Source organism: Aotus nancymaae, unplaced genomic scaffold, assembly GCF_030222135.1.
Source record: "Aotus nancymaae isolate 86718 unplaced genomic scaffold, 86718_ANA_hifiasm-v0.15.2.pri h1tg000007l, whole genome shotgun sequence".
NCBI classification, from domain to species: Eukaryota; Metazoa; Chordata; class Mammalia; order Primates; family Aotidae; genus Aotus; species Aotus nancymaae.
This window is the reverse complement of record NW_026988418.1, coordinates 16,015,606-16,030,412: the sequence shown is the minus strand read 5'-3', so window position 1 is coordinate 16,030,412 and position 14,807 is coordinate 16,015,606. Positions and strand designations below refer to the sequence as shown.

General features: G+C 47.7%; 1 protein-coding gene across 2 annotated transcripts; it reads right to left on the bottom strand.

Moving 5' to 3' along the window:
• Positions 1-7,822: 7,822 nt before the first annotated feature.
• On the bottom strand, positions 7,823-14,521 carry GPX7 (glutathione peroxidase 7). Of its 2 annotated transcripts, XM_012434889.2 has the most exons (3): positions 14,345-14,521; positions 9,929-10,190; positions 7,823-8,613 (listed from the first exon to the last, which is right to left on the bottom strand). In XM_012434889.2, the coding sequence occupies exons 1-3, from the start codon at positions 14,480-14,482 to the stop codon at positions 8,450-8,452; spliced, it is 564 nt and encodes a 187-aa protein (XP_012290312.2). In that variant the 5' UTR covers positions 14,483-14,521; the 3' UTR covers positions 7,823-8,449. The 2 variants fall into 2 exon arrangements, with proteins under 2 accessions (XP_012290312.2, XP_012290313.2); XM_012434890.2 differs by lacking the exons at positions 7,823-8,613; positions 14,345-14,521 and adding an exon at positions 8,628-9,345 and having other exon boundaries at positions 9,929-14,058.
• Positions 14,522-14,807: the final 286 nt, after the last annotated feature.

The window sequence follows — 14,807 nt, the reverse complement described above, 5'->3', positions numbered from 1 at the left end:
TCCCTACACCCTAACCCTTACCTGTAGCTTCTTTCACTTTGTGTGAGGATAGTGATTTGGCTGCTCTAAAGGAACCCAGGTTGGGCACGGTGGCTCACACCTATAATCTCAGCACTTTGAGAGGCCAAGGCAGGTGGATCACTTGAGGTCAGGAGTTCGAGACCAGCCTGGTCAACATGGTGAAACCTCATCTCTACTAAAAATACAAAAAATTAGCCAGGCATGGTGGTGGGTGCCTGTAATCCCAGCTACTCAGGAGGCTGAGACAGGAGGATCTCTTGAACCTGGGAGGTGGAGGTTGCAGTAAGCCAACATAGGCCAGGAGCGGTGGCTCATGCCTATGATCCCAGCACTTTGGGAGGCCAAGGCGGGTGGATCATGAGGTCAAGAGATAGAGACCATCCTGGTCAACATGGTGAAACCCCGTCTCTACTAAAAATACAAAAATAAGCTGGGCATGGTGGTGCACACCTGTAGTCCCAGCTACTCAGGAGGCTGAGGCAGGAGAATTGCTTGAACCCAGGAGGCGGAGGTTGCGGTGAGCCGAGATCACGCCATTGCACTCCAGCCTGGGTAACAAGAGCAAAACTCCGTCTCAAAAAAAAAAAAAGAAAAGAAACCCAAAGTAAACAGTCTCAAATGAAGATGGAGGCAGAATGCTGCAGAAAGAAGTAGAGGAGAGAGATGTGAAAGATGTTAAGGTCTGGGACAGAAATGGCTACTTGTGCCTGCCCCCTCGACATCTGTTCTCCCCCTCTGCTGTGTTAACGGAACCCCTGATTTTCATTTGGGCACACGGTCACACAGAATAAAAAGTTTATTTACGGCTGGGCATGGTGGCTCATGCCTGTAATCCCAGCACTTTGGGAGGCTGAGGCAGGTAGATCACGAGATCAGGAGTTCAGAACCAGCCTGGCCAACATAGCGAAACACTGTCTCAACTAAAAATACAGAAATTAGCCAGGCTGTAGTCCCAGCCACTCAGGAGGCTGAGGCAGAAGAATCACTTGAACCAGAGAGGCAGAGGTTGTGGTGAGCCAAGATTGCACCATTGCACTCCAGCCTGGGCAACAGAGCAAGACTCCATCTTTAAAAAAAAAGTTTATTTTTTAGTGATCTGGGTGTGGCTATGTGACTAAATTCTTCTGACCTGTAAGATATGCTGTAGGGCCCTTAAAAGAATATGGTCAAGGTGGTTAGCCATCTTGGGCCATGCATATGGTGGTAAGATCCTAGGGATGGCAGAACCGTAGGACTGGGCCTCTGAGAGTTCATAGAGCAGAGTAAAGGTCTGACTTTCACATGGGATAGAAATAAACTTCTACTTCATTTGAGACCTTGTTTCCTCTGGGTTCCTGTTATAACTGCCAAATCTCTATCCTCATACAAAGTGGTAGAAGCCACAGATGAGGACTAAAATGTAGGGATTAAAGGGTATGTAGGAAGCTGTAGAGTTTTTGTTATACCCAAGGCAGTGTTTCTTTCTTTTTGTTTTTTAAACACCGCTCGTACAGCAGGCAGTGTTTCTTTCTTAAAACATGGTCTTCAGACTGGGTGTGATGGCTCAAGCCTATGATCCCAACACTTTGAGAGGCTGAAGCAGGAGGATCCCTTGAGGCCAAGAGTTCGAGAGTAATCTGGCTGACATGGCAAAATCTCACCTCTATTAAAAATACAAAAAAGTCGGGCCAGGTACAGTGGCTCACACCTATAATCCCAGCACTTTGGGAGGCTGCGGCGGGCAGATCACCTGAAGTCAGGAGTTCAAGACCAGGCTGACCAACATCGTGAAACCCCATCTCTGCTAAAAATACAAAATTAGCCAGGTGTAGTGGTGCATGCCTATAATCTCAGCTACTTGAGAGGCTGAGGCAGCAGAATCGCTTGAACTGGGAGGTGAGATAGCGCCATGGCACCCTAGCCTGAGCAACAAGAGTGAAACTCTATCTCGAACAAAACCAAAAACAAGTTAGCTGGGCATGGTGGTGTGCACCTGTGGTTCCAGCTACTTGGGAGGCTGAGGCATGAGAATTGCCTAAACCTGGGAGGTGGAGATTTTTTGTTTGCTGATGTATTGTTAGAATTTCGGGAGAACTTGACAGCTATGCAGTGATTTAGAAATATTTGTTGATGAATGAAAATCCCTTCCAATCACAACATTCTAGGAAGTCCCCTCCAGCCTGGCTCAGAGAAGGAAATAAGTAATTAGAATGGGACTTCCTTTTCTCTCAAGACCTGAGGCCAGTTGATGTTGAAAGAGAATCGTTTTGCACCACTGCACTCTAGCCTGGGCAACAGATCGAGACTCTGTCTCAAAAAAAAAAAAAAAAAAAGAAAAAAACAGAAAAAAAAAAGTGGACTATCTGCAATGTAATCACTCCAGGGGTGTCCAGGAATCCGTGAAAGCAGCAGATGGTTAGTAGGGACCCCAGTCTTGGCAATCTTCTCAGCTACCCCTTGGCTGGCTCTGCTAGAGCTGGAGGATTTCAGGGCTGCCTGCTTCTACAGGTGTCTCCTTGGTGACCCGTTCTCCAGGCAGCCCCCAGAGCAGCCTTTTTTTTTTTTTTTTTTTTTTTGAGATGGAGTCTCACTCTGTCGCCCAGGCTGGAGTGCAATGGCACTATCTGGGCTCACTGCAACCTCTGCCTCCCAGGTTCAAGCAATTCTCCTGACTCAACCTCTCCAGTAGCTAAGACAACAGGCGCAAGCCACCGCCCCCAGTTAATTTTTGTATTTTTAGTAAAGACAGGGATGGCCAGACTGGTCTCGAACTCCTGACCTCAGGCAATCCACCTGCCTCAGCCTCCCAAAGTGCTGGGATTACAGGCGTGAGTCACCACACCCGGCTGCAGCCTACTTCTACCAGTAGTTCGATGTCTGCCTCTGCTCCAGGGTTTATTTCTGGTCGTCAGATTTGGGATTCTAAGGAAGATCTTCTCATACCTATAGAAGATAGGTGCTGTCATGCTAGGCCAGGTCACATCATTTCTCACTTTGATTCCACAAGGCCCTGCCTGATCTGGCATCTGCCTACCTCTCTGGTCCTTCACTTTATTATGTGGCTCCAGGCAGCACTAGCTCCATCATATCAACCTCTTCTTTCCTTTGGGCTTTTGCTCAAGTCACTCTATCTGCTTAGGACTTCCCTACCTTTTTTCCCTAACTCTTATTAAAATTTCAGCTTTCAGCTTTAATGTCATTCCTCAGGGAAGTCTCTGAATCCCACAATAAGTCAAGTGCCACTTTTATACATGCTTACAGCTCCCTATACTTATAATCCCGGTACTTATCATAATTGTAATCATATAATAATCAGAATAGTTATTTAATGTTTATCTTTTCCACTATTCTCTAAGTGCTGTAACAGCTAGAAACATGCCCATTTTGTTTGCTGATGTATTGTTAGAACTTAGGGAGAACTTGACAGCTATTCAGTGCTTTAGAAATATTTGTTGATGAATGGAAGTCTCTTCCAGTTACAACATTCTAGGAAGTCTCCTCCAGCCTGGCTCAGAGAAGGAAATAAGTAATTAGCATGGGACCTCCTTTTCTCTCAGGATCTGGGGCCAGTTGATGTTGAAAGAGAATTGTTTTGGGGTAAGAGGAGAGCTCAGCAAAAGACAAAGGCCTGTATTATTCCATATCCAGAAATGACAGCCTCCCCGAAGTCCTAACTGGTGGTTTCTGACTTGCTAATGTACTCTAAACTCAGAAGAAAGCTAAGGGATCAGGTAACTAAAATATTGATTAAGGCAGGGCATGGTGGCTCACACCTGTAATGCTAGCACTTTAGGAGGCTGAGGTGGGCAGATCGCTTGAGCCCAGGAGTTCAAGACTAGCCTGGGCAACATGGTGAAAACTCATCTCTACAAAAAATACAAAAATTAGCCAGACATGGTGGTGTGCACATGTGGTCCCAGCTACTCAGAAGGCTGAGGTGGGAGGATTGCCTGAGCTAGGAGGTCAAGGCTGCAGTGAACTGTGATTGCACCACTGCTCTCCAGCCTGTGTGAGACAGTAAGACCTTGTTTCAAAGCAAAAACAAAAAAAAAAGAAAGAAAGAAAGTAAAAGAAGGAAGGAAGGGAGGGAGGGAGGGAAATTTCATTAATAACTAAGGCATAGCAAATGCTGTTAAACTACTAAGTCCTACGATATACCCTAATAAAATAAAGTATTTGGCTTGTAAATAAGGTGTTAGAAGATAATTAAGGTGTTGGTAGATAAATAATAACTACTCAAGTGTTATTTGATAACCAAGGGATTAATTTAAAAGCAAGATCTTAGCAGATACTGGTTAACCAATGACTAAGGTGACTGTTGATAAGGATTTAAAGTAACTTTTTCCTAGGGGACTCTTGCATGTGTTCGAGGGGGCTTGAGAACAGCAGAAAGCTGATAAAGTCCATAGGACTGCAGGGCTCATTGGGAGCATATAAAGTTCTCAGCTGAACTCTAAATTTCTGGGGAAATGGGTTTGCTCATCTTTGGTTTCCAAATAGGGGCTAGGCAGGAGCAGGCATGGAGTTGGTGCTCCAAATATGTATGACATAATTTAATTTCATCTATTAAGGGCCTAACACTGTGCTCAGGAGAGGGAAGGGAGGGCAGTTGCTTAAATGATGGGAAGAGAGTGTGATAAGTACATGGTGTGTGAAAGAGAAGGCTCCAGGAGCTGCCAAGGCGGGGTGGAAGAGCAGATGTGTCAGGGAAAGATGAGGGTGAATTTAGTCCTGGACATGTTGAATTGAGGTATCTGCAGAGATTCACAGGAGGCAGGTGGTTGGGAGTCCTGCATGGATATAGAGATTTGGGTGTCATCAGGGTGTAGATGGTGGTCAAAACTATGGGAAAAAGTGAGCTGGCTATGGAAGGGTGTATGGGGTGAGAAATTAGATCAGACTAGAACTCCGCAGAAGACCAGCAGGGAAGGGGTGGGTAGAGAAGGGAGAGACATTGATACTGAGAAGGAAGGAACACTTAGAGAGATGGGGAGAACTAAGAGCAGAGGCAAGAACACCAAGGGACTAGCATGTGCCAGGGGGAAGAGCAGTATCTGCAGTGTCCCATTCGGCTGAGAGCTCAAGGAGGACAAGGTGAGAGATGTTCACTGGTTTTAGAGATAAAGCGCTAAGTGATGGCCTTGGTGAGCACAGTGAGGGGAGGCAGACCTACGGGTGGTGGAGACAGTGGGTACAGAGGGAGGGAGGTAGCTGCAGGAGACAGTGGTTCCCAGATGTCCTATGTGAACATGTCTAGAGCTGGGCTTCACTGTGTGTGTGTGCGTGCACATGAGCACATGCAGAGCTGCAGCTTAGAGGAGGGTGTATAAGGGCAGCTGAGAGGCCACCATGAGAGGGGCTGTGGTCACCCCATGAACAGCCTTCACTTTACTCTGGTTAGCTTTTGAGAAGCACCATGAAGGGAGACTGTGAAAATCCAAGCACAGTTCAACCCTTTCATTGTCCAGTAAGAAAACGGAGGACAGCAGAGAGGGAAGAATTTGTTGTGAGTCAGGGGCACAACCAGCACTTGAATCTAGTCTCTAGACTTCTAAAAGAGTGACCTTGGATAAAGTAGACCTGAAATTTTCATTGGCTAATGAATTATCTACCAGTGACTCTGCCCATCACCTCATTTTTTTAAAGACAGTATCTTGCTCTGTTGCTTAAGTTAGAGTGCAGTGGCATGCTCTGTAGCCTCAAACTCTCAGGCTCAAGTGACTCTCCTGACTCAGCCTCCTGAGTAGCTGGGACTACGGGTGTGCACCACCACACCTGGCTAATTTTGGGATTTTTTTGTAGAGATGAAGTCTCACTATGTTTCCCAGGCTGCACCCCAAGTTTTAGCAGCCTCTTTTCATATTTATATAAAGGTGAAATAGGATTTGACATACAAAATTAAAACATTACAGAAACTTAATGAAAATGACTCCTGTTATCCTACCTCAGCCCCTAATAGACAACCACCACTAAGAGTTTGGTCTATATTTTTCCCTCTCTCTTTCCTTCCTACTTAACACTGTAAATGTTTTAAAAATTTGGGACAGGATCTCACACCCATTGCCCAGGCTGGAGTGTAGTGGGGCAAACATAGCTCACCGCAGCCTCAACCTCCTGGGCTCAGACAATCCTCCTGCCTCAGCCTCCTGAGTAGCTGGGACTACAGGTGTGAGTGATCATGCCTGGATAATTTTTAATTTTTTTTTGTAGAGACAGGGTCTTTCCATGTTGCCCAGACTGGTCTTGAACTCCTGGGCTCAAGCAATCCTCCTGCCTCTGCATCCCAAAGTGCTGGGATTATGGGCGGAAACCAGCACACCCAGCAACATTGTAAATTTTTAATAAAAACATTACACCTGTTCATACTGGCTTTTCTGGGTATGTGCATATGTTCATTCTGTTTTACAACTTATCCTTTTTTCACTTTTGCACAACTTTCTATGGTAGCATATAGAGACTTAATTCATTCTTTTTTTTTGAGATGGAGTCTCTCCCTGTCACCCAGGCTGGAATGCAATGGTGCGATCTTGGCTCATTGCAACCTCCGCCTCCCGGGTTCAAGCGATTCTCCTGCCTCAGCCTCCTGAGTAGCAGGGATTACAGGCATGCCACCACACCCAGGTAATTTTTTGTATCTTTAGTAGAGACAGGGTTTCACCATGTTGGCCAGGCTGGTCTCGAACTCCTGACCTCATGATCCACCCGCCTTGGCCTCTCAAAGTGCTGGGATTACAGGTGTAAGCCACCGTGCCTGGCCCAATTCATTCATTTTAATATTAGTTTATAATTTTGCTTTGTACCATAATTTACTAACAGACTTTTTTTTTGAGGCAAGGTCTCCTCTGTCATCCAGGCTGAGTGTAGTGGCACGATTATGGTTCGCTGCAGCCTTGACCTCCCAGGCTCTAGCAATTCTCTTGCCTCAGCCTCCTGATAGCTGGGACTACAGGCACACACTGACATGCCCAGCTATTTTTTTTTGTTTTTTTGGAGAGGTGGGGTCCCAGTATGCTGCATGGTGGTGTGCGCCTGTAGTCCTAGCTACTCAGGAGGCTGAGGCTGCAGTGAGCTATGATCAAGCCACTCTTCTTTAGCCTGGGCAACAGGGTGTGACTCTATCTTAAAACAAAAAACAAAACAAAAGATATGAACATTTTGTTTTAAAACGTATTGGCAAATCACCCTCCAAACACTTGTGCCAGTTTATTGTCCCACAGTTTATGTGAATGCCCATTTCCTCACATCTCTGCCAACCAGGGGTATTATCATTAAAAAAAATCTTTTGAACTTGAATGAGGCTAGACATCTTTTCATATTCTTATTATCCATCTATATTCTTCTGTGAATTATTTATTCATCTCCTTTGCCTATTTGTTATTGAGGTGTACTTTTGGCTAGTGGATTACTCAGTGGATTTTTTTTTTTTTTTTTGAGACAGAGTCTCTCTCTGCTGCCCAGGCTTGAGTGCAGTGGCATGATCTCAGTTCACTGCAACCTCCACCTCCTGAGTTCAAGCTATTCTCCTGCCTCAGCCTCCCAAGTAGCTGGGATTACAGGCAACCACCATTATGCCTGGCTAATTTTTATAGTTTTGTAGAGATGAGGTTTCACCACGTTGACCAGGCTGGTCTCTAACTCTTGACCTCAGGTGATCTGCCCACCTTGGCCTCCCAAAGTGCTAGGATTACAGAAGTAAGCCACTGTGCCTGGCCACTCAGTGAATTCTTATTGGACAATAATGATTGGCTTGATGGAAAAAAACCAAAGGCCTGGCAGCCTTTGTGCCAAACTGCTAACACTGTTTACCTCTAGGGAGCAAAACTATGGGAAATGAGGAGGATACTTTCATTTTTATTTTATATCATGAGGTATTGTTCAGATTTTTACAATGAACTTGCATGTCTTTTGTAATGAAGAAAATAATACAGAGGAAACAACTAAAGCTTGGCCTGGATTCTCATTGGCTGGAAATTCATGTTGGATGCAAGTGTTTATTGATAACAAGTTATTTTTTGGTTTATATGCAAAAAATGTTTATTGAATGCCTCCTATTTGGCTGGCACTGCCTAGGCACTTTCACAGATATTTTATCCTAATCCTCACAACAGCCCTGTGAGGTAAGAATCAGTCCCAGTTTACAGAGGCCTTGGGTGGGAGATTACTGCTTGATATACTTCTATTTGGCACACATTTTCATTGGTAAGAGGTTCTTACTGGCTGGTGATTCACTGGTCAAGAGTTCTCATTGGCCAGGAGTTCCTATTTGCTGCTGTAAGATTCAAATAATCAAAATACTAGAATTTTCCCCCCACAGGAATGATGGGACCAGTGGCATAAGAGTGAAGAAGGAGAGTCACTGGGTCTCTCCCTTTGAAGCACCATTTGAGTTTGCATTGGTCAGCCCCGCACAGGTGGGCGGGATGAGGTGGTGGAGGAGGAGACACAGTGGTTATAAGTCTTCTCGCTTCCGTAGGATGAGCTTCCTCACAAGTGCTGTGATCTGGGGTCTGATCTCCTCCACTGACACAGTTGGGTCCCAAGCCCCTACCACATTTCCATCTGGGGCTACAAGGTATTTCCAGAAGTTCCAGGTGGGCTCCTTCCCAGAAGTCTCTAGAGAAAAAGGAAGAAGGAAAGCAAAGTGTGCTAGCCTGCGTACCCTCTCCTGGAACTTCACTCTCGGTGCCCATCTTTCCCTGGTGGCAGCTAATCCTGATGCCCAGTCCACACTGCAGACCACTCCAACCAGAATCTCTGCGGATGAGGCTCAGGCATCAGCATTTTTCAAAAGCTTTCTGGGAGATTCTAATATGGGCCAAGGTTGAGAATGACTGCTTTAGGATTCTGTGATGTGTCTGATAAAGCTGTATCAAATCCTCCTTTATTAATGACCTCGAACTACTGAATAGTCTACATCCTATTCTCTAATTCAGTTTTAATGGTTTCCAAATGTTAGTCTGTGGACTGGTTGCATCAGAATCACTGGGGGGCAGGGGAGTGCTTAAAATAAGATTCTTGAGCCCTTCGTCAGTAGGTCTCAGGCTTGTGCATTTTTAAGAGCTCCCCAGGTGCTTCTAAAAGCAAGGCCAGGTTTGATCTATAACTGTGCGAACTGGGAAGGAACTAATAAAAGAACACAGAGAAGAAAACAAACATTAGGACTGACCCGCAGAGCAAAATGCAAACCTGCCTCTGTAAGGGACCTTTTGTTTGCTGCACTGTTGCTTCTCATTTACTCCTCCAGGTGAATGGGTTGCAGGGTGGGGTGCTGGCAAGGGATACAAAGGCCACTGGAAGCATGGAGTGAGAAAAGGCAAAAATAGGGCCTCCAAAGGGGGAGAAGGCCTGAGGGAAGAAACAGGGTCATAACGACAAGCTTAGTCCATGACCCCATTCTATGGCTGTGAGGCTTCTGCAGCTGGAGAAGGGATCTATTTCTCAAATATGGTATTTTAGCTCAGAAGGTCTCCCTCCATGACCTAAGACTCCACCGCTGACCAAGGGTGGAGATGCCTGTCCGCCATCTTGGTCAGCTTTCTCCAGGCAGGTGGCATCCTCTGTCTATGCCTTGGTTTCTCCATCATAAGTCCATAAACTCATCTAATTCACAGTGACTCAAACATCTCCTTCTAGGAGCCCCTGAATGTGAAAACAGGATCCCAGAAAAGTCCAAAACAGGATCCCTTCTGAGGGAGAAGTGAGAGGCAGCAGGTATGGAGATATTCTTAGGCAGGAATACCCCTCAGCTTGTACCTGCCTTCACTCTCCTCAAAGATTAGTACTGGAGCAAAGGATCAGTCCACCTGAGAGGATCAGGAAGGGGAAGGGGCCCCAGGTCACCCAGCCAGCCAGTGGCTTCTGCTGCCCAAGGAGCCATGGCCTCAGCCAGCTGAGGGAAGTGTGAGGGGATGAAGAGACCAGGACTCACGGGCCAGGTACTTGAAGGCAGGATGGGCACCAGTACCAGTGACTGCAATCTTGCTAAACATGGGGAATGAGACGCTGTAGGTACGGCGGACAAAGCTCTCAATCTCCTTGTTGCTGTCAGGCTCCTGTTGGCCAAACTGGTTGCAGGGGAAGGCGAGCACGTTGAAGTGGTGGGGACCCAGGTCCCGCTGCAGCTGCTGCAGGGCTCGGTAGTGCTGATCTGTGAAGCCGCACTCACTGGCCACATTCACCACCAGGGACACCTGTATGACAGAAACAAAACAAAACAGAGCCCAGACAACCCAGTGAAGAGGCATGAACCTGTATGTGCCCTGATACGTCCACATATGTGACTCCCTCAACAGTTAATACTGCCTCACACATACAAGAACACAGTGTACACATATGTAAATGTGTGTCCAGTGCTCTCACACATACACAGACACATGCACACAGACAGGCACATACGAAATCAAACATTCAGGGGCTTACAAATGTGTGCACACATACAGGAACAGCTGTGAACGTATGTTCACCAATAATAATACACATAAATATGTATACACAGCGCCACAATACAAACATATATGAGCAAACACCACACATACACCCCCACACACAGCACATCCACAGACAGAGGCACATATACTGGTGAATGCACACTGAGAGCTGATAAGAGGGGTTACAAAGGCAGACCTGGGCTCAATTTTTGGCTCAGTCAGCTAGCACTCAATACTCAGCATTGTGGTTGCCTATAAATGTGTCAGTGTCCCTTCTAGAATGTGAACCTATGGAGGGAAGGAGCTATGTCCACTTCATCTGTGGGCCTGGCATATGAAAAAGTTTTCAGTGTCAGCTGAATGATTAAGTGTGCACATAAACACAAACACCTGCATGGGAACATAGACAGGTTTTCTTGAGAAAAGAACCCTTGAAACCCCAGGGCAATCCCTTTTTGTCCCCCTCCTCTCCAGTAAATCAATACCACTTTTTTTGTTGTTTTTTTGAGACAAGGTCTCTAGCTGGAGCAATGGCACGATCATAACAGGACATCCCCCCCAACAGTTTGCATTCTCAAGCTCCTGAGCTAAAGTGATCCTCCCGCCTCATCCTCCCAAATAGCTAGGACTACAGGCACGCACCATCACACCTGGCTAATTTTTAAATTTTTACTTTTGGTAGAGACAGGTTTCTCCATGTTGCCCAGGCTGGACTCAAACTCTTGCCCTCAGGCAATCCTACCAATTCAGCCTCCCAAAGTACTAGGATTACAGTTATGAACCACCATGTCCGGCCTACTACTTTCTTTGATCACTAGACTAATTCCTAAATTTATTAAAGCCTTTAGGCAATAAATATAAAGCTGGCTAACGGAACTTGATTATAATACTGCAATTAGAATTTTGGCTCCAATGCTATGTTTTCGGCTTCTTGCTATATATTATTAAAGGATTTTAAACCCTCCCCTCTGCCTGGGCAGCCTAGTCCTATCTTCCTTTCTCAGCCAAACCACTATTGACATTTGGGTCAGGTAATTCTTTGTTGTTTGGGGGATGTCCTATTTATTCATTGGCAGATGTTTGGCAGCATCCCTGGCCTCTACCCACTAGATGCCTAGTCTTGACAATCAAAAATGTCTCCAGGCATTGCCAATTGTGCCCTAAAGGGAAAAATCACCCCTAGTTGAGAACCACTGGGCTAGATGACTGAACCACTGAGCTGTACGTTGGCACCCTACCTCCACCAGGTGAAAAAGGACCAGGCATGGGCCTGGGGCCACTGGCTATTAGAACAACCTCCTCAATCTGAGGTCAGCATACACCATACTCTGCCTGGAATGGTGAGAAACTAGGACTCATAAGTCTCTTCCTTCTTTTTTTTCTTCCTTTTTTCTCTTTTTCCCACTGCCTGGATCCCTGGGCAATGAGAAAATTAAACCTTGCTTTTTTTTTTTTTTGAGATGGAGTCTTGCTCTGTCACCCAGGCTGGAGTACAGTGGCGCGATCTCAGCTCACTGCAACCTCTGCCTCTCCTGCCTCGGCCTCCTGAGTAGCTGGGATTACAGGCGCACATGCCACCATGCCTGGCTCATTTTTGTATATTTTTAGTGGAGACGGGTTTTCACCATGTTGGCCAGGCTGATCTCAAACTCCTGACCTTGTGATCTGCCTGCCTCGGCTTCCCAAAATGCTGGGATTACAGGTCTGAGCCACCACGTCTGGCCAAAGCTTGCTTATTTTTAACTCACAACTTGCATGTCTGCCCATACTTTTAGGCGGGGGAAAATCTGGCTTCTAGTTCCATCCCTGAAACCAAAAATCTTGGTCCTTAGAAACAAAAACACAGACAGACACACCCAAGTACACACAGTTAATTTTCATATATACATATACAAGCACAGACAGACTCAAATTTGTACACAGAAGAAACAAACTATTCACACACACACACACACTCTCTACACTCAGGCCTACCAGTACGTACATAACCCCACACATTCCCAAATGATCACTCATTCATCCATACTGGTCTAAATGACTATGGTCCCAATTAGCCTGAAGGCATTAACCATGTCAGTTTTGCCCATGGCTATGTCACTAAAGCTGGACCCATTGTCAGACATATAGTAGGAGCCAGGAAATGTCTGCCGGTGAAGGAATGAGCATATTGCCCTAGCAGCAGGCCTAGCTTGGGTTAACTCAGCACCAGTTACAGCTTCTCTGGACTTATGGTTCCCTGGTTTACCGCTGAACTTGGCAACTAAGGGCATAGACGCTGGAGCTGGACTGTCTGGGTTCGTATTCTAATTCTCTTACTAGCTGTGTGACCTTGTTCTATTTTTGACTTAACCCTTATTACTACTGGGAATTACCTTGTGCCTTTCTCAGTTCCTTATTTATTGTCTCTTTCTTCTCCTCACCCCATGTAAGCTCCATTAAAGTGGAAATGTATCTGTTTTATTCACCAATGTATCACCAGGGCCTGGCCTAGTATCTAGTTAGTATACAGTAGGTGCTCTGCTTGACTAGCAGAGCTAGTCAAGCGCTACCTGGGGCTCTCTGGTGAGCTTCCCTAGAGAGAATGGGAGGCCTGAATTGAAACTGGCCCTGTTCTTGGTTCTTTTCTTCGAGTTCTGAATGAGGTTCCTGCTGGGATCCACCAAACACAGATGCAAAGCACTCTACGGTTTACTAAGTGTACCTACACTGTCAGCTTATTTGAAACTCATGACACTGGGGGGGGACAGTCAGGACAGGGATTACTGCCCCCAGCACTCCCAGCATAATCGAAAATTTCAAGGTTTATAGAGTACTGCCTTCACTAAAGATGGTGTTGCTCCCAGGAGAATCTGACATCCAAAACTGGACGTTGGCCCACCTGTTCATTAGAGTTCAACTCCCCAGCCGTCTCACCCGAGTCCCCAGGTCCATCCTGAGGAGACCCACTCTGGGAGTTCTTCATTGCATGTAATGTGACATCCAGGCCTCTCAATATAGTGTTCAAGGTCCCGCCTGGTCCCTTGCTAACCTTTTCAGCCTCATCTTCCGCCACTCAGCCTCCAGCTTTAGACTCTCAAGCACAACAACTGAAACTCCTGGCCCCACTCCCCACCCTTCTTGCTGTTTGCTTGTTAGTCTGGGTAAAATCCACTTGTGTTCAAAGACTCAACCCAGACACCCTTCCTCTCCGAAATCCTCTCTGAGCTTAGATTCCCTCTTGGTAAGGAGGGGTCAATTAGCCTGGATGACTCTTCTCTCTCCCCCTCAGCTGCCATCTAAGGACTTGGCCTGGAGAGGACTCCGGATGGAGGGCGGTGGCGGTGGGGTTCTCTTCCAGACTCCATCTTTTTAGTGTAGTGTGACCTCGTGCGAATGCCTGCCGTCTCCGGGCCTTTGTGCCCTCTCCCAAGGATGATCCGCGTGAGGTCTCCGTGCATCTGAAATAACTCCTCTGCCCTGCACATCCATCTCCACAGTGTTCCTCACTGGACTCCGAATCAGCCACTCCCCCTTCCAGATGCGGAAAGTGGGGACGGGAGAGAGCAAGGCCGTAAGATGCTACCGTTACTTTTTCCACCCGTGAATGGCAAAGGCTGGGCAGTGGTACCCGGCCTCCCGGCGAAGGTGTGGACCCCGCTGCCCAAAGGTGCCCGTAGCGAAGTGGGCTAGGACTGCGAGCGCTTCGGGTTCCTCCGCGCCAGGGCCGTGCCACGTAGCCGCGGGGCGGGCCGGGCGCGGGATGGGGGTGCCGCGCCAGGGGTCACAGCTGAGTGGGGCGGGGGCCGGGGTCTGGCGGTCGCGCGGCCGGGGCGCCCTCGGAGCCAGCCCGCTCGGGGGTCCGGGCTGTAGGGCACCCGCAGCAGGCCCCACCAGGGTGAGGCCGGGCCGCGCGGCGCCGCCAGACCCCGCGCACTCACCGAGCCGCGGTACTTCTCCAGTGACACCAGTTTGCCCCGGATGTTGACCGCCTTGAAGTCGTAGAAGTCCTGCTCCCGCTGCGCGTAGGCCGCGGCCCACAGGAGCAGCCACGCCGCCGCCGCCGCCACCACCACCATGGCTCGATCCCGGGGTGGCGGCGTCGCGAGGGCTAAGACGGGGCGGGCGGGCCCCCGTCGCGGTGGGTGGGAGGAGGCGGCAACGGCGCCGCTTGGCCTGCGAGACAGGACGCGCCCCCTTCTCGTTCTCCGCAGGCGGCGGATGGCTGGCTCTGGGCCTCAGTTTCCCTGTCTGTCCTAGGGCACAGCCCTCCTGTACCGGACCTCAGAGGCAGGGTTTCAGGATTCTGTCCCCTGAGACCAGAGTTCGTTTCAGTGAGCCTCCTTCTTGTCCCAGGATGCAGAGACTTGGCAGGGACAGGGAGACAAAAATCTGTCTGAGAGC

What these genes read in the sequence shown, in the direction of transcription:
- GPX7 (XM_012434889.2), bottom strand. Translation starts at nt 14,482, where the DNA reads ATGGTGGTGGTGGCGGCGGCGGCGGCGTGGCTGCTCCTGTGGGCCGCG. An exon ending in TGGAGAAGTACCGCGGCTCG is followed by an intron (nt 10,191 to 14,344) that starts GTGAGTGCGCGG and finishes TCTGTCATACAG; the next exon opens with GTGTCCCTGGTGGTGAATGT. An exon ending in TGCCTTCAAGTACCTGGCCC is followed by an intron (nt 8,614 to 9,928) that starts GTGAGTCCTGGT and finishes CTTTTTCTCTAG; the next exon opens with AGACTTCTGGGAAGGAGCCC.